Consider the following 16,445-nt stretch of genomic DNA (forward strand, 5'->3'; position numbering starts at 1 on the left):
AAATAACAGTAAAGGGAAGTTTACAGAGATAGGAGGGAGCACAGAAGATAAACAGAGCATAGCCAACCAACCTAAGGAAGTGAAGCGAAATCCTCAGAGGCCTAGATTAATGCAGGCTGATGTGATTTTTTTTGGGGGGGGGGAGGAACCATTTTCTTTACAAAATACCAGAAATAAAGCAGGTTAACAGGGGAAGTGTTTGAGCGTCTTTTTGCATCTGCTCTTCTACAGAAATCCCTATAGGCTTCTAAAACTCCCCCAGCACTACCACAATTTCTTTTTAAATTGAAGTTTGGTATCCATGTCAAAAAGGGGCTCTGGCTACTGGTGTGTATAGTCTCAATGCATTTAGCACATGGTGGGTGGGGTGATTCGCTCTTCTGACATGGGATCATTTGTAAGCTATTGAGTTCCTTAGATATGTGCATTTAGTACTGGTGCCACTAGATTGCTTCACATAAAATTCCAGAGTGGGTCGTTTTATGCGCTTTTAATTCACCCAGAGCATACGTTTAGTGGAGGTCTCGCTGAAAAGCAGTATTCAGGAGGACAGGAAGAAAACCATTGGACACAATCAGAATAATAGAGCTGTCTATTGTTTTACACCTTCCTGTCTTGAAAGGGATTCTTTTAAAACAAAATAAAGTGTAAGCTACAAAAACACGTTTTGGGTTTTTTTTTTCATATTGGTGATATCTGCAGGGCGGCCCAGTTCTCCAATAGAACTTTAAAACTCACACCATGTTCACCCACACCATGGCTTGGGTCATTTGCTATCTTAATTTGTGAACACAGTTGGTTCTCATTATTATATAAACAATGCAGGCAGACTTAGTTTTTATAACCTTAAACCAGTTGCCTTAACGCTGTTAAGCTGCCAACAATGAAGAAACAGTAGGGCAGCCGAGTGCAAGCACACCTCTCTCACGGCAGCCACCAACTCCTGCAAACAGGCCAGACTACAGCCTAAAGCCTCACAGTGGCACCAGCTCTACTGCCCACAACTCATCTCTCATGGTGTCTACGATCCACAATAAAGGCAATATCTGATTTGGGGTGGTTGTTTTGTTGTTTTTTTTTTAGTGGCCTTTGCAGTGAGAGCTGATCCACTGGCTTGACACCACATGGTGATACCTCCTTAGAGTCTCAGTGCCAACAATGTTGTAAGGTTACTTGCCTGGGGGTACATTGCCCTCTTCTAAAATTGTTCCCCATTCTCTTAGAGTGGTCAAAGGTGCAAGTGGGTGGGGCTTTCACAGCTGGGTTAGAGAGGCACTCAGGGGAGGGGGCGCTATTTATGACTAGGAAGGAAAGCAGCATGTGTGCATCGGATTTCCTGTTCTACTCCTAATCGACACCTGCAGATACACAGCAGATGCATAATTTGTGAACCATCTTTACGCACACAATTTGCAGTTCATTTTTAATTTTCTTTTAAGCCCGTCTGTCCGCCTGGGTAAAATGGCCTGCTTTATAAAAGGTCAGCAGGCAGAAGCCCAGCTGATAGGTGTGCGCCAGAGCGTGTTCATGTCAAGGCCTGCCTGCCACCGGACCCTACAGGACCCCACAGGATAAAGCGGCTTGATTCAACAGAAGTTCTCCAGTTCATTTTTTTTGTTTTTTATTACCGTGATAGCGACATGATTAAACAAAATGAAAGGAAATTCTGTATAAGTAAGGGATGCAAGCAATGAGAGTAGGAATGACACCCTCCCTCCCCCCCCCAAAAAAAACAAACCTTGTCAAATGCAGGCCCAGAGATTCTAAAGCCTAATAAATAATTTTTTTTTCAAATATCAAAAAATGTCACTCGTCACCTCCCTCCCCCACCAATCCACCCCCCACCCCCAAATTTTCTGTACATTGACAAGATTTTGCAGTGAAAAAAGTTTGCTAAAAACATTAGCTACAAGTATGCTGTCTTTACTTTTATAAATAACAAACAGAACTGACTGCATGTACCTCACTGGTGCACACAGTAACAAAAATATCACTTGTTTTAAAGATAAATAAACTTGCCTCTCGGATAACAGGACAGATGTATTAAGTTAAATTGTAAAGATTATTGCACAAGTGAAAACAAACAAAGAGTCCTGTAAATCCACGGACAACCCAAGCCCAGGAAAAAAAACCTTCTACAAGCTCAAAGACACTGGAAGGAAAAAAAAACCACAAGCCCCACATTTCAAAGTTGGAACAGAAATGGAACTGTTCAGACCGACTGGAAAGGCAACTTTCAGGATGGTTGAAATCAAGTGAGCATGGAACCCTTTTTAATTGCATGATTTACTGCATATTCTGCTTTTCTTCCTTTCAGGAGCTATCTTGCCCGCCCCTAGGAAGAGGATGGTGTATGGTAGAGAACAGATGTTCCCATTACTCGGAAAACTGTCAATTACTATTAGAACCTATTCCATAAAAAGCTTCGTAAGAACTCTAAAACGAGAGGCAAGGCTCCACAAAGCAAACCAATGCAACCAACTTCCTACCAGTCATACTTTTACAATGTTTTCAGGGCACCCTTATCAAAACGCAAGTAGCTGACTGCAAGATACTTTGACGTACATGTTGCATGTGTAACATTTAGACAATGGGATGCAATTTCCTAGGGTCAGTTCAAACTTTCTACGCAATGTACATAGAGCGGGGATGTCCACCTGCAAACCCTGGAGGCTACAAACCCGTCAGGATATCCCAGAATGACCGTGCATGAAAACAGATTTCCATACAATTCAGCATACATGCAAATCTCTCTGGCATATTCGTTAGGGATATCCTGAGCTCCTGACTGGTTTGCAGCTCTTGAGGAACAGAGCTGGGCATCCAGATACAGAGGTTGTTTTACCTCTGGTAATCACGCTGATCTGATTAGCCGACTGAACCCTTTTCTCAGGCTAGAAACAGTACTGGCATTCACTGCAAATCAGAGAATTTATCCCAGTCATTCACCTTCCTGGACCATCAGCACTGACAAGGGAATTAGCATCAGTTATCAATGCTGATGGATAGGAACATCACGTGTGTATTTTATCCACATTTGGGGCACCGAACTGAACTTCAGTGAAACTTTTGAAAGGCCTGTTTTTGAGCAGAGCACTTCTTGAGATTTTCCTGTGAATGGTTAAAGCAATGTTTTTCAAATATGGTCAACCAACAGTTTGTTTTTTTTTTACAGCCATTTCTGTTGTCGGAAAAGAGTGGAGGGGCAAGACTGGTGAAGAGTGGCTGAGGGGAGATAGTGTGGTGGGGACCCAGTCAAAAAGAATTAAAAACATGTTTTTTCCCACCATTCACTAAGCATTTTATGAAAAATCCCCCATCAGTGATTTCTGGTGGTCACAATATAAGACCATAAAAAAATCTCTTGCAAGAACCCCTGTGTTAAAGCAATTCACTGACTGAAGAGAGAGGCAAATATGAAGGACAAAAATACAGTTTAGCAGATGTCTGCTGTAACATTATTTGGGTAGCTGTTATTGGGGGGTGGTAAATTTCTGCTCCCAGTAATTAAACTCTGTAGCGTGTAACCAAACGGGGGCCCTGTGCAAACGTAAGTGACGTTCTTAGGGCTTTACAGAGGCAATCAGGCAACGCCTCCATCAAAATCTGCTTAATGTATGGAAGGGGTCGGGGGACAGCGGTGGTCTTTCAACTCGCGAGTTCACACAAGCTTAATGAACTGGGATTTCCAAAGCAAAATGTACTCCAAGAATACAGATGCCAAATTCAAGGAAGATGAACACACAGACAAAAACTGAAAAGCATGTGATGAAACAAAAAAAAGCTTCCCGACCAACTTAAACTTTCTGTCCAAGCAGTTCACACGCCCTGGGGACTCAGGTGAAATGTGGATCCTGTTGTAGCTGTTTCTGGTTTCTTGCAGTGCTACTCCCCCCCCCCCCCATCCAGAACTAGGCTCCGTCCAGCGGGGTGTGCAGTGAAGAAGCCACACGAGTCCATCAGCAGCTTATCTTTGAAAATGTTTGCTCAACACAAACCTTTTTATGTAGCTTTATGCCAGGGGCTTATTCTCAGCGAACGCCCTCCCCCCCTCGGTCAATGTGACTTAGCTGACTTGGCCTTTTTCAGTATAAAAAAACAAAACAAAAGCAGCCCAGATGATAGAGGGGTCGCGTGCGCGGCTGGAGGTGGCCAGCTCCGAGCAGTGAAAGACTCCTGGGCTGGAGCCAGCCCGCAGTCCTCCGGGGCACCGTACAAGCAAGGACCCGCTGAAACCCAACGCACACCATTTCATCCCGGCCTGGCATTTTTGTTAAATATTTCCACCTAATAGCAAAAGCACAAAAAAAAGGCAATAACGTTTGTTTCCGTTGTGTTACCGTGTCTTTTGATCATTTACTGTTGTAACTGTTCTTTCTCAATGCATCAGTACTTATAAATTAAAATGCTGGCCTTCTGATCGCTCCCACGGTGCTTGCAGTGCCCAGAGAAATAACAAAGTTCTTCCCCCACCTACTGCTATTGACCTTCTTGTGGTACAAACCGGACCAGAAAAGGTGGTGGCGTGGGGGGGGGGGTGAGGGGGAACGTAACAGGTTCTGTTTTGGGTTTTAAACAGAAGCACAATGTATAAGGCAGTCTTCATCTGAAAAGAAGTGTTTTTTTGTTGGTTTTTTTTTGCAAACACAGCTGAGCTACCTCCACAAGCCCAACCCACCACTCTGCCCCAACCGTTAACACCGTAACAGGCTCGGCCTGTACCCTTTCCCTGAAAACACCGGCACCACCGCGCGTGAAGGAACAGCAAGAACGGGTCCCAGCCTTCTTCCCAGGCAACCAGCGACACGTCCGGGGTGGTTTTTTTTTTTTTTTTAATTTCCTCTCTCTGGCGGCTATGTCTTCCGCAGGCCTGACGGAGGTTTTTTTCTTCGCCTCCTGAAACGCAAGGGTTCCTGTTCCAGTCACTGCCCCCGTTTCACTTCAAACGCTGAGTCACGTTGGCCAGAGCGACAGCAAAGGCCTGGACAGCAGAGAAGGGGTATTGAAAGTCGAGAATGTAGGCATTGCCATCAATTCTTCCAAACTGCATCACCTGGGGAGAGGGCCGGGAAGCGGGAGAAACAAGACAGTGAGTTCCCACACACAGCCAAGTAAAACCCATCACTGACACGTTAAGTATCAACACACGATTCCTCCTCACAAAGACACTGCCAGCAGGGTGGGAGGGAATTCCAGCCCCCCCCCCCCCCCCCCCCCCCCCCGGTTACTGAACTGTACAGCAACCCAGCACATGAAAACCGTACATACATGGCTCACGGTGGCTGTGACGTACCGCCCAGCACAAGCAAGGCAGGGGAAAGGTCTGTTCAGGCAAGTGAAGGGATGCGTGGCCACACCACAGATGGCGTTTAGGACTGTTTATTTTACAGAATCAGTCATTCTCTGCACCTTGAGACCAGGAGCTTGCTCTGCTGCCCACCAGCAAGTCCTTATATGCTTTACTGTTAGGAAGGAAATTCTGTAGACTATCCTAGCTATGCACTGTCAACACGCTCCCCTCTGGCCAGAGCACCTTGCCTTGGTAAATATATGAAACTGTCAGTCCATCTTTTTTTTTTTCTTTCTATTTTTAATGGGACCTTTAAACTTCCTTGTTTGGTCAGGGTCCAAATCAATTTTATTGTCCTCAGTAGGGTTGAGTTCTCAATCTCAGCCATAAAGTTATAACTCAGATCATACATTTGACTTACCCACAGAGGTGAGAGATTTTTTTTTTTTATTGGAGGTTCAAGCCTCCTGCTTAATGATCCCCAATGAGGTCAGACCACAGGATGTTCGCTTCCACACTGAACAGGCTCTCAGCCACAAGGCCAAGAAGAGACAGTCCTCAGCTCTGGGTTCAGATTGAGGTTTGATTTTAGGCCAACAGATAGAGAAGTGAATGTGGGATCCATTGCATTGTAATTTCCATACTGTTGGGCAAAACCCTAATGAGTCGAATTGAGGAAAGTGGAGTCTCTGTAGCTAGTGAAACCTTTAATTGGACCAACGAAAAAAAAAAAAAGCCTGCAGCACCTGAGCTTTGGAGAACTCGCATCAAAGGCAAGGCTGGGGGTTGTGTCTTTTAAGGTCTCAAACTGCCTCATGCTACAAGCTCTTTTGATAAAGGTTATCATAATTAGACTCCAAATTACTTCTTGCTTTTATTATGTACGGGCGGAAATGTTTTGATTTAGAATGCAGGGGTCATGCACTAATTTTATAATGCAGTGGGGGGTGAGACTTTGCTCGGGGCCCATCTTCGTTTACTAAGCATCTTTATAAGCAAACAGGAAAGGAGCACGCTATCACCACACCAGGTATGCCGCGATGGACGCATTAAAACCGAAAAAAAAGAAAATAAATGCAAGAGGACCACAGCTTCGTTTTCATACTTGCCCCACAATATAAGCTTTCATGGTGCTTTTCTGTCCATGAATTGATAGCAAAACCCTGGATGTGCATCCTCAAATGTGCCTAGAAAACCTGAGGATGCTCTGTATTCACATTCAAGCATTCACTGCCCCTCCAACAGGCCGTAAAGCTTGCTCAGCTGAGCGCACTGCTTTACCCTTAGTTGGACGCGCGTGCACTACCCGTTATACAGTAAGGGGTTCAGAGCATCAAACGTGCTTCAAAGCGCGTCCTCATCACATGCAAATCATGTTGATGAGGCTATTAGTTATTCACCTGGGATACTAAAAAAAAAAAAAAATGTATGGCCAATCCGCACGTTTTACGCTCAGAAATTAACCCCTGCCCAAGAGCAGAAAATGCTGCTTTTCTGTACACCCTCCAACTTAATATCCTAGCGATATCGCGTGCCCAGGAGAGGTGGCTGAGCACGCGTTGGGAGAGTGGCCGCTCAACACTGAATGCCTGTTTTCCCGCGGACCTTACAGAATCGGCCTGCAACTGTGGGTATGCAAGGTGGGGGGAGGGAAGAGGGTACAGAAGGGTCCTCGTCATCGCTCAAGAATGACACCCACTGGCTGGCGCAAAAGCACACGTGCGACAAAGAAATAAAAAATGGGAGACCCACACCCCCAGGCCGATGCAGTAATTTGGGTGCTAAGAAAATGTGCACTGGATTTCAAGAAACATTTTTAGTGCCCAAATTATTTTTTTTTTCCTTTAACTCCTAATGCAGTAAGCTAATGCTATGCTAATACATTGGGAATTAAAAAAAAAAAAAAACAACACACCTAAACCTTAACTCTGGAAGAGAGGCGATGAGTGTGCCTGAACAGAAAACCAACATGGAGAAAGGAAAATGACCCAGAATCCTCGGTTTTCTTAGCCTGCCTTATTTATTTTATTTATTTAAAGAGACTTTTATACCAATATTAGTGGGGACATCATATCGGTTTACAGCGAACTATAGAAAGGAAATTACAAAGAACAGGGCGTGGAGGGGGATACAACAAACCAAAGGAAAGCAGGACAAGAAGGAACAATTGCAATGGGCGTAATTAATAACGATAAGAAACAGTAACAAGGCAAATGTAACATGTTAATATAAAAGGGCATATACAATTATAGCATGACACAGAATGAGGACTGCTAAGAGTTTTGGGGAAGGCTTGTTTGAAAAGCCAGGTTTTTAATTGGGATCTGAATTTTGTCGTGCATGGTTCTAGCCTGAGGTGGGTCGGAAGTGCGTTCCAATGCGTGGGTGGGGCCAGCAAAGGAGAGCGCCCGCTCCCTCGTGGATGTGAGGTGCGCTTTCTTTAAGGAGGGCACATGGAGGGCCCCTTTTTTGGAAATCCTGGATGGCCGAGTTGGGTATGTGAGGCGGAAGGGCTCAGCAAGCCAGTTGGAATTGTGAGTATATATGGCTTTATGGATGGTAGTGAGGGTTTTAAAGAGGATACGAGAGGGGATAGGGAGCCAGTGCAGGTCTTTCAGGATAGGGGAGATATGATCATATTTACGTGCGTTAGAGATAGACCTGGCTACTGCATTCTGCAGCATTTGGAGTGGTTATAGGGAGGAGTAGGGTAAGCCAAGAAAGAGGGAGTTACAGTAATCCATTTTGGACGCTAGTGTGGCCTGTATGACAGTTTGAAAGTCACTGGCATGGAGAAGAGGTTTCAGTTTTTTCATAACGTTGAGTTTGTAGAAACCCTCCTTGAGGATAGCATTGATGTGTTTTTTGAGGTTTAATTGTTGATCAATCTGAACCCCAAGGTTTCTAGCACAGTGGTGTGAGTGAATTTTCTGGAAGGCAGGGTCATGTTGTGAGATCAGGAGAAGTTCTGTTTTGGAGGTGTTTAAAGCCAGATGGAGTTTAGTGAGTAAGGTGTTGATATCTGCAAGATAATTTCCCCAGAATTCAAGGGTGTTGGATAGAGAGCCCTGAATAAGTATTATGATTTGCACATCATCAGCATAAAGGTAGAATTTGAGGCCGAGTTCTGTTAGGAGATGGCAAAGTGGGGTGAGGTAGATATTAAATAGGGTATAAGAGAGGGAAAAGCCCTGGGGGACTCCCTGAGAGAGAGCATAGTAAGTGGATTCAGCATTGCCTATTTTCACAGAGAACTGCTTATTGGCTCTATAGGAGGTGAACCACTTGAGGGCCGAACCAGAGAGGCCAATGTCAGATAGGCGGGAGAGGAGGTGATTATGATTTATTGTATCGAAGGCCGCCGAAATGTCAACAGTGCAAGGATATAAGAATGTCCTTGGTCCATTCCCCTAAGGAGATGGTCGGTTAAAGAGAGGAGGAGGGTCTCAGTGTTAAGGTATTTGCAGAAGCCGAATTGTGAGGAGTGAAATATATTATTGGTTTCAAGAAAGTCCGTTAACTGTGAATTGACGATCTTTTCCATGATTTTTGAGATGAATGGGAGGTTAGAGATAGGGTGAAAATTAGCAGGGTCCTTGGGGTCTAAAGAGGATTTTCTGAGCAGTGGTTTAACCACTGCATGCTTGAGTGAGTCAGGGACGGAGCCTGATGAAAGGGAACAGTTGATGATGTCAGCAATAGGTTTGGAAATGGTGTCAGGTACTGTGAGGAGGGTTTTGGTTGGAATGGTATCGGAAGGGTGTGTTGCCGGTTTAATTTTCTTGAGGTTTGAAGCGATTTTGGTGGATGAGACAAGATCAAGGGTGTTGAAGATGGCGGGAGTAGAGATAGCGCTTATGATTATAGGGAGCGGGTGAGGGTTAGGGGGAAATCTGAGGAGAATGTTTGCAATTTTGTTATGAAAATAGGAAGCCAGTTCTTCACATTTACTACTGGCTTCATTGTCTGGAATAGGAGGGGGTGTATGCTTGGTTGGTTGGATACATAGGTAAATAGGGCTTTAGGATTGTATTTGTAGTCGTGTATTCTTAAGGCGTAGAAATCTCATTTAGCTTTCAGAGTGGCGAGTCTGTAGAGATGTAAGGAGGATTTGAAGGTGGAAGCTTTTTGTGGGGTGGGGTTCTTGCGCCAGGATCTTTCCTGTTGCCTGAGTTCATTTTTCATTTGTCTTAAGTCGGAGGAGTACCATGGGTTTTGCTTTTTCATAGACGGTTTCAATTCGCGTCTGGTGATGGGACACAGTTTGTTCGCAATGTCTAAGGTGACAGTGCTCCAGGAGTCAAGGGCCGTGTCGGGGGTGGAGCAGTCGAGTTTAGAAGAGAATCCGGCAAAGGTTGAGATGAGATCCTTGCTGGGGCACGATTTTCTAAAAACAATGGAGGTGCTGGATGTGGGATTGTTAGAGATGGGTATATTTATGGAAAGAGGATTTAATGATGGCGTGGTCGGACCATGGGACAGGGGTACATGAGGGCTTTTTAGTGGAGTGGATACTGGCATTAATAAAGATGAGGTCCAAGGTGTGCCCTGCTTTGTGTGTGTGGGAAGAAATGATTTGCGTAAAACCAATGGCTTCAAGTGAGTTGAGGAAAGCTTCACAGGACAGGGAGCAGGGGGAAACCGACGTGGAGGTTGAAGTCTCCTAGGACGATAGCAGGGGCATCACAATCGAGGTTAATGGAGATGAATTCAATAAGGGGGGACGGGTTGAGTTCCAGAAGGCCGGGGGGTGCATATACTATGCAGACCTGGATTTCCTGGGATTTGAAAAGCTCAATCTCAAAGTTGGGTGGGGCGTCAGTTTTCACAGGTTTGATATTCATTTGCTTTTTGACAGCTAAGAGGAGGCCTCCGCCTCGTTTCTTGGGTCTCAGGATAGAGTAAATATCGTAAGTGATAATAGGAAATTGATTTAGGACAATATCTGAATCTTTAAGCCATGTGTCTGTGACCGTGCGGATTTCAGGCTTACAATCGACTAATAAATCATTCAGGATTACGGTTTTCTTGGATAGGGACTGTGCATTGAATAGCACGATGGATAGGGTAGTGAGTCCTAGGAGTTGGGTGAGTGGGGAAATAAGGATGGGGAGGAGGGACTTGCGCTGGGTGGTAGAGCTGAAGACGGTGGGGTGGGGAACTCTATGGGATGGGTAATGGATGCGCGGGATGGGGAGGCTTGAGCTGCTTGCCATTAAAGAAACTGAGGAGGGACAGAGTAACACAGCAATCACAAAAATGTCAGAGTATTAAGCAGCAACCACAGTCAGAAAATAATCAGCGATAGCAAGGAATAGTTGCAAGTGCTAGTGGGGTAATGGACAAATTTTGAGAAATGCATAAATTTAAGGCATAAGAGATATTTATGACATTAGGGGTGGAGTGAGGTCTTGTCGCTGAACGTAAAAATATAAGAGTAGATTCAGGTTGGAAATCAAGGCAGGCTTGGTGGTGACTGAGACGGAGAGGGATGGTAGTTTGGCCTTGCCGTGATAGGTGGAAAAAGGTGAGGCGGTGAAAGGGGGATGGGCACAGTAGGGATCAAGTGGAATACACAGGGAAAGGTGAGGTCAGAGGGAGGATGAAGAGTTTTAGGTATGAACTCTAAGTGACTTATTGAGAATGACTTGCAGAATTCCTAGGACATCTGGACAGGCAGTCAACCTGGCTCCGCCTATGATGCCTAATTATAGGGTTATAAAAGGAGAAGACAACAGCAGGAACTTCAGGCTATCCTGTCACAATAAGAGGCATTATTCTCAGGAGTATTTGTAAACACAACATCAGATGTGTTAATTGCCCTGACCAGCAAGATTCTAACAGAACAAAGGACTATCTAGAGAGTGATGGTAAATGGGCCCCACCTTGTAAAAATACTCAGGGGTAACTAGGGATGATCTTATCATGCTGTTGACATGACAACCAATGTAAATTATTTTCTAAGGCAGTCATGCACTCTAGAATCTTCCACCCTTGTACAATATTGAATGTTATCTATAAAAGAAGGATCACTTCCTGTATACGATGAGATACTGGTTTGTCAGAGGCATGGCATCAGCATCTCCCAAGAATACTTATATTGTTCAATAAAAAATTATGCTTTCTACCAAAATCTAAGTGTTCTTGTCTCCATGGCCATAAGCATCATAAAAAATGGCGTGGCGCTTAACAGAGGAGGCATCCCTAACCGGCTACCGCCATTTAGCTGGATAAATACTGATTTATCCATCTGATAGCAGGAAGCAGCTGCTAGATAGTCAGTATTTATCCGATCTGGTGTTATCACCACTATTTAGCTGAATAAGTACTTTATATGGCTATGTAGTGCTGAACTGCGCCAGAGAAGCATTGACTTATGAGATGGCCGCCGCTTACCCCGATAAGTCATTAATTATCCAGATAAGTGGCAGCAGCTGCTGGCACTTACCCAAAGAGTTCTTTTTTTTTTTTTTAAACTTATTTTTACTTTTCTACTATTTTTCTCATAGCACTGGAAACTTAACTCCAGCCCTGACCCAGGAGTTAAGTTTCCAGTGCTAAAAAAGTGCACCGGCTAGATGCAGTCTCTCTGCAACAGGAAGTACTGCTTAATGTCCTCATTTGCATGGAATGAATATTTTCTGCACACAAAACTCCAGATAAATACTGACTATCTGGTGGCTGCTGTTGGAGAAAAGAAGAGAAAGCATGCCTTTCATTGCAAAAAAATAAAACACATAGGAGTAAAAATGAAAGACTTTAGTTGATCTAACAGGAAAGTTGACTTTTTGAAGCATCTAGCTAGTGTTGCTGCTTTATTTCCTGTTCAAACTAATTAGGGGATTACTGTAAGGTGCTGTTGGCATATACTCTAGAAGGCCTTCTTTGAATTCTTGTCTATAGATCTGCAAGTACAAATTTCACCTTGTCTTAATAGCCTCTTGCTGAACTGTAAATGCAGTGTGTCACTGCATATGATCCACTATCACTAACACTATACTAGCAAAAACACAGCTTGGAAGCAAAGCATGTAGGAAATCAGTCAATGGATACTTAAGATGTATTCTCTTTGTTCCACCGATTGTGCTCCATCAGTTACCACGCTCTCAAGCTTCTAGCCACTAGTCTCATGCAGGCCTCTCAGGAATAGGAATTGATATACCTAACTCACTTTCCCCTTAGTGGTGTAGCCAGAACTGATTTTTTGGGTGGGCCATAGGTATATAGGTCTGAACCCTACTGGTTGTACTCTTACTGAAAATAAAGAGTACAACTAGTAGGGCTTGGCATGCATTCTTCAATGGATTTCTAAGTAGTCTGATGCAAGACCGCCACGAGGAAGGGCTCCTGCGGTGGTCTAGCAGACCCTCTCCTTTACCACCATAGGGATGGGATTCTGTGGTGGCTCTCTCCCTTCTTCAGCTGCAGTGGGAACAGGATCTGCGATGGCCATTCTTCAGGCCTCTTCCAGTATTGGTGAACCCATCCAGGCCCATCTGTGGCTAAGCCTGAGCTATGTTTGTAGTTATTGGGGATGGGGGAGTTACAGCAGTTGTGCAGTAATTAACCATACCAGACTGCTCTCTCCTGCTGCTTCTCATTTAAGGGGGACCTCTTGACATCACGTCATTGGGCCATTTTAACTCCCTGCAGTTAAAATGAAGAATGAATTTCTCCATCTGCCACTGGCAAGAAGAAACTCTATGCGTTCTTCTTGCACGTAGGAGTTTAGTCAAAATAAGAATTCTCATGTCTGATCAGAAAAATAATTACTAAATAAACCCCTTGGTTCTGACAGCTCTATGCAATGTGCAAGTCTTTTATGGTGAAAAACTGTACATTCTAATATTGACACAATTAATAACTTCTGTATACTGAAGAGAACGGGGAAAGCACTACTAATCTGCAATCATACCTGTCGGCCTTCCAGCTCAATCTGGAAGTTTTTTGCTGACTCCTGCGTCACTCGACCTCCAAAGTCCAACTGATATACTTGGGTTGCCTCATTCCACAGTGGCTGTTTATTAGCCATCACGTACACAAACCCTTGATTTCCCAGCCTTCCATCCTCCTTCTCATTGGCTTTCCGACACCTGAACTCATCCAGCTCACTGGCTGTCCTTAGATTTCTTTTGGTCTTCCATCCCTTCTTACCACTCTGACTCTGGTTCATCAGTTCATCCCCACTGATGAAAAGCTCTGGCTCGCTCTCTGAACTGTCTTGGAACTCATTGGTCTTGTTCAGCTTCTTGACTTTCAGCTGGTCCTTCTGGTTCTTCACCTTTTTCTTTTCCCTTCCCAGTCTGGGGCTGGAGATGAGAGAGTTGAAGTCACTTAAGGTCCTTGCCTCTTTTTTCACCTTGCCCTCAGTGATGGCTTGAACATTACCCTCCTCTGCTCGGCTATCCAACCGCTTACGGTTTTTCTTTACAAGCTTGTCTGCCCGCTGAGGTATGGGGCTTTCTGTCAGGGACAGGACTTCCTGGAAATTGTCTGCTGTCTCTACCATTACCTCTGTGCCCACCTGACTTTGGGGCTCTGCTGGAGGTGGAGGCATAAAAGGTTTCTCCACTGCTAAATGTGGCTTTGGGGGCACAGTGCCTTGGGTGCCCTGCATAGGTGGACATGCATTGTAGGAATTCCATGGGTGCAAGGCTATTTGTGGCAGTTGCAAACTGGCACAAGTGCTGCTTCCTGGATACATAGGTGGCAATGGGCAACAGGAGAGGTTAGATGGGTAGCCTGGCTGGAGCACAACTGTTGGCTCCTGTTGTGTAAACTGGGTTGGGGCTAAAGCTTCTTTGGGGGAGTAAGGGGTCTGCACTGTCTGGACAGGAGGGATGCTGTAGCTCCCTGGATACGGAAGTCCATAGCTCACCTGGAAAGTGGCAGTGGGACTGGCTGGTGATTTGGGGGAAACAAATGGCACACGAGTTATGTCCAGATGCTGGGTTTGACTAAGCATAAGAGGAGGCGGCGGCAGCAGTGGCTTGTGAGGGTTGGGCATTGAATTTTGAGCTGTCCTTTCCTGAGGAACCCAGATCTCTTCATTCACCACAGGGTCCCACTGGTATGGAGGTGGGCGTTTCACACCCATGCTGGCCTCGGTGAGAGAGATGTGTCTCAATAGTTTCTCTGTGTGAGTATGATGGGAAATTGTTTCATCCTCTGTAAAGGCAGAATTGACATAATCTGTCCGGTCTCTGCAGCTGTCCGCAGGGCTCAGCAAATTGTACGAGGACTGAGAGGCCGAAGGGGAAGTACTGGCAGAGTGTACAATGATGGTGCTGTGCTGTGAGCTGTTCCCTGCAGGTACCTCGGATCTAACGTTGCTAACACTGCATGTGGCGGAAGTACTGACACCATTGCTGCTGCTGCTGCTGCTACACTGGCTGCAGGTATACAAAGCTGTGGGCACCCTTTGCTGGTATTGTGCTGCCACCACATTGCTCTTGGGTTTTGGTGGATGTTGCAAAGTGGCCCTCTGGTTGTCCATCAGCTGAGCCATTTTGAGAGCCGCCTCCCGACTGTTTCTCCGCAGGGTAGCATGAATGATACTGCTGTCCAGTCGTTGTGCAGCACCTCGGACTTGGGACAAATTGTTGGCGATCTCAGGGTAGGGTGGCGGGTCCCCGGTGGGTATGGAGTACCGAGGGATAGTGAGTCTGTTCAGTGTGGCGCTGGTGCAGGGCTGCTGGATTTTCTTTTCTGTACCAGAAACCCGGAGTGTGGCAGAGCTGCCAGGACCCGGCAGGGTGTATTTTTTCTGAGCACGTACTGCCTGAGTTCGCGGCCGGCACACCTCTTCCACATTCCCACTGCTGTCAAATGTTGTTATCCTTTCATAGCCTAGAGGAGTCTGGTAATGCCCCACTGAGAAAAGGGTGAAATCTCCCTTTTTCAGGCACAGGTCCAGAGGTGGCTGTGGAAGCGGAGGAGGTGGAGGAGCAGAAGTAGGGGGAGCTGGTATGGTCCCAGGGTACGGAGGGGGCGGGTTCATCTTGCTCATCTGTATGTCCGGGGCAGCACCAAAAACCACAGCATCGCCTTCTGCGAACTGCTGCACCTGCCGAAATGTTTTTGTCTTTTGCAACTGCTCATGGTCCCTTTCTAGGTGATCCAACACTGGCATCTGGGCTGCACTCTGGGGCTGGTGGGACAAGAGAGGTGGTGCCTGGATCACACGTCCCATTTCTACTCCCCCAAAAATGACCTGCCCTGGGTTTGAGTACCGACTGGGGACTGGAAACTGCATGGCGCTGTCCCCAGCGTGGTCTGTGGGTCCTCCGGGCACAGACTGATTAGTCAGAACATCCAGCTGCACATTCTGAGTGGCCAACAAGGACTGAACGAGGCCCATGCTCTGAGTGGGCGACATAGCTTGGGCTGAGCTGTGAATTGGAGCGATGGGAATGTTTACAGTGCAAGGAGGGTTGTTGTCCGGAACTCCAGATGCTCCTGTTACTGCAACAGAATAATAAGAATTCAGAAATTACAAATTCACTTACCATAATATAAAATAATGTTTATAGCTTCCTCAATATTTTCTGTTAAAAAAATTATCATTGACAAAAATCTGAATCTTGCATCAGAAGAAAACAAGTAGCACACAGGAAGTCTTACTTTAATAGGGTGCATCTTATCGGCATAAACGAGCACTTCTGCAGACATGATAGCAACTTCTTCAAATATTCAGAAGAATGAAATCTGATCTACACCTATATGACAACATATGGTTTTCTAAGGGGAATAGAATAGAGTGGCAGAAGCCGCTTAACCCAATGGAGAGAGAGAGAGAGAGACCACATCAGCAAATGCAGCACTAAATTAAATCTTTTAGGAGATACATTTCAGAAAATCGGCAAACAGAGAAAGCATATAGGTTTCCCTCTATTTTTTTAATAAGCGCTTCAATTTCCAATTGAATTTAGGTCAGGCATCTGTGGAGGTACCTTCATGTCCTACTGCAAAGAAAGAGAAATGGTTGTGTAACATTGCTATCCTCTCTCTCCACTACCATTTCCTCCCCTTCTTTGTACTTCTACAGTCTCCTTTCTAGGCACAAACCCCATCTTGTTCAGCAGGCAGCTTCTTCCAGAGGATATTCTAAACACCATTCCCTGGAGGAGGCACAGCATGGGCAGAAGGAGGCCAA

The 16,445-nt window shown here is 45.4% G+C and overlaps 1 protein-coding gene across 3 annotated transcripts in view; it reads right to left on the reverse strand.

Annotated features, from left to right (window-relative positions):
* Positions 1–4,777: 4,777 nt before the first annotated feature.
* LOC115088412 (tubby-related protein 4-like) overlaps positions 4,778–16,445 on the reverse strand; it is a 281,728-nt gene continuing 270,060 nt past the window's right edge. For 2 of the 3 annotated variants that reach the window (XM_029596655.1, XM_029596653.1), the window contains 2 exons: positions 13,206–15,754; positions 4,778–5,053 (listed from right to left, as the gene is read on the reverse strand). In XM_029596655.1, the coding sequence (XP_029452515.1) occupies positions 4,937–5,053; positions 13,206–15,754 (2,666 nt within the window). In that variant the 3' untranslated portion in view covers positions 4,778–4,936. The remainder of the gene's footprint in view (positions 5,054–13,205; positions 15,755–16,445) is intronic. The other variant, XM_029596654.1, reaches the window with a different exon arrangement.

This window comes from Rhinatrema bivittatum, chromosome 3, assembly GCF_901001135.1.
Source record: "Rhinatrema bivittatum chromosome 3, aRhiBiv1.1, whole genome shotgun sequence".
NCBI lineage: Eukaryota > Metazoa > Chordata > Amphibia > Gymnophiona > Rhinatrematidae > Rhinatrema > Rhinatrema bivittatum.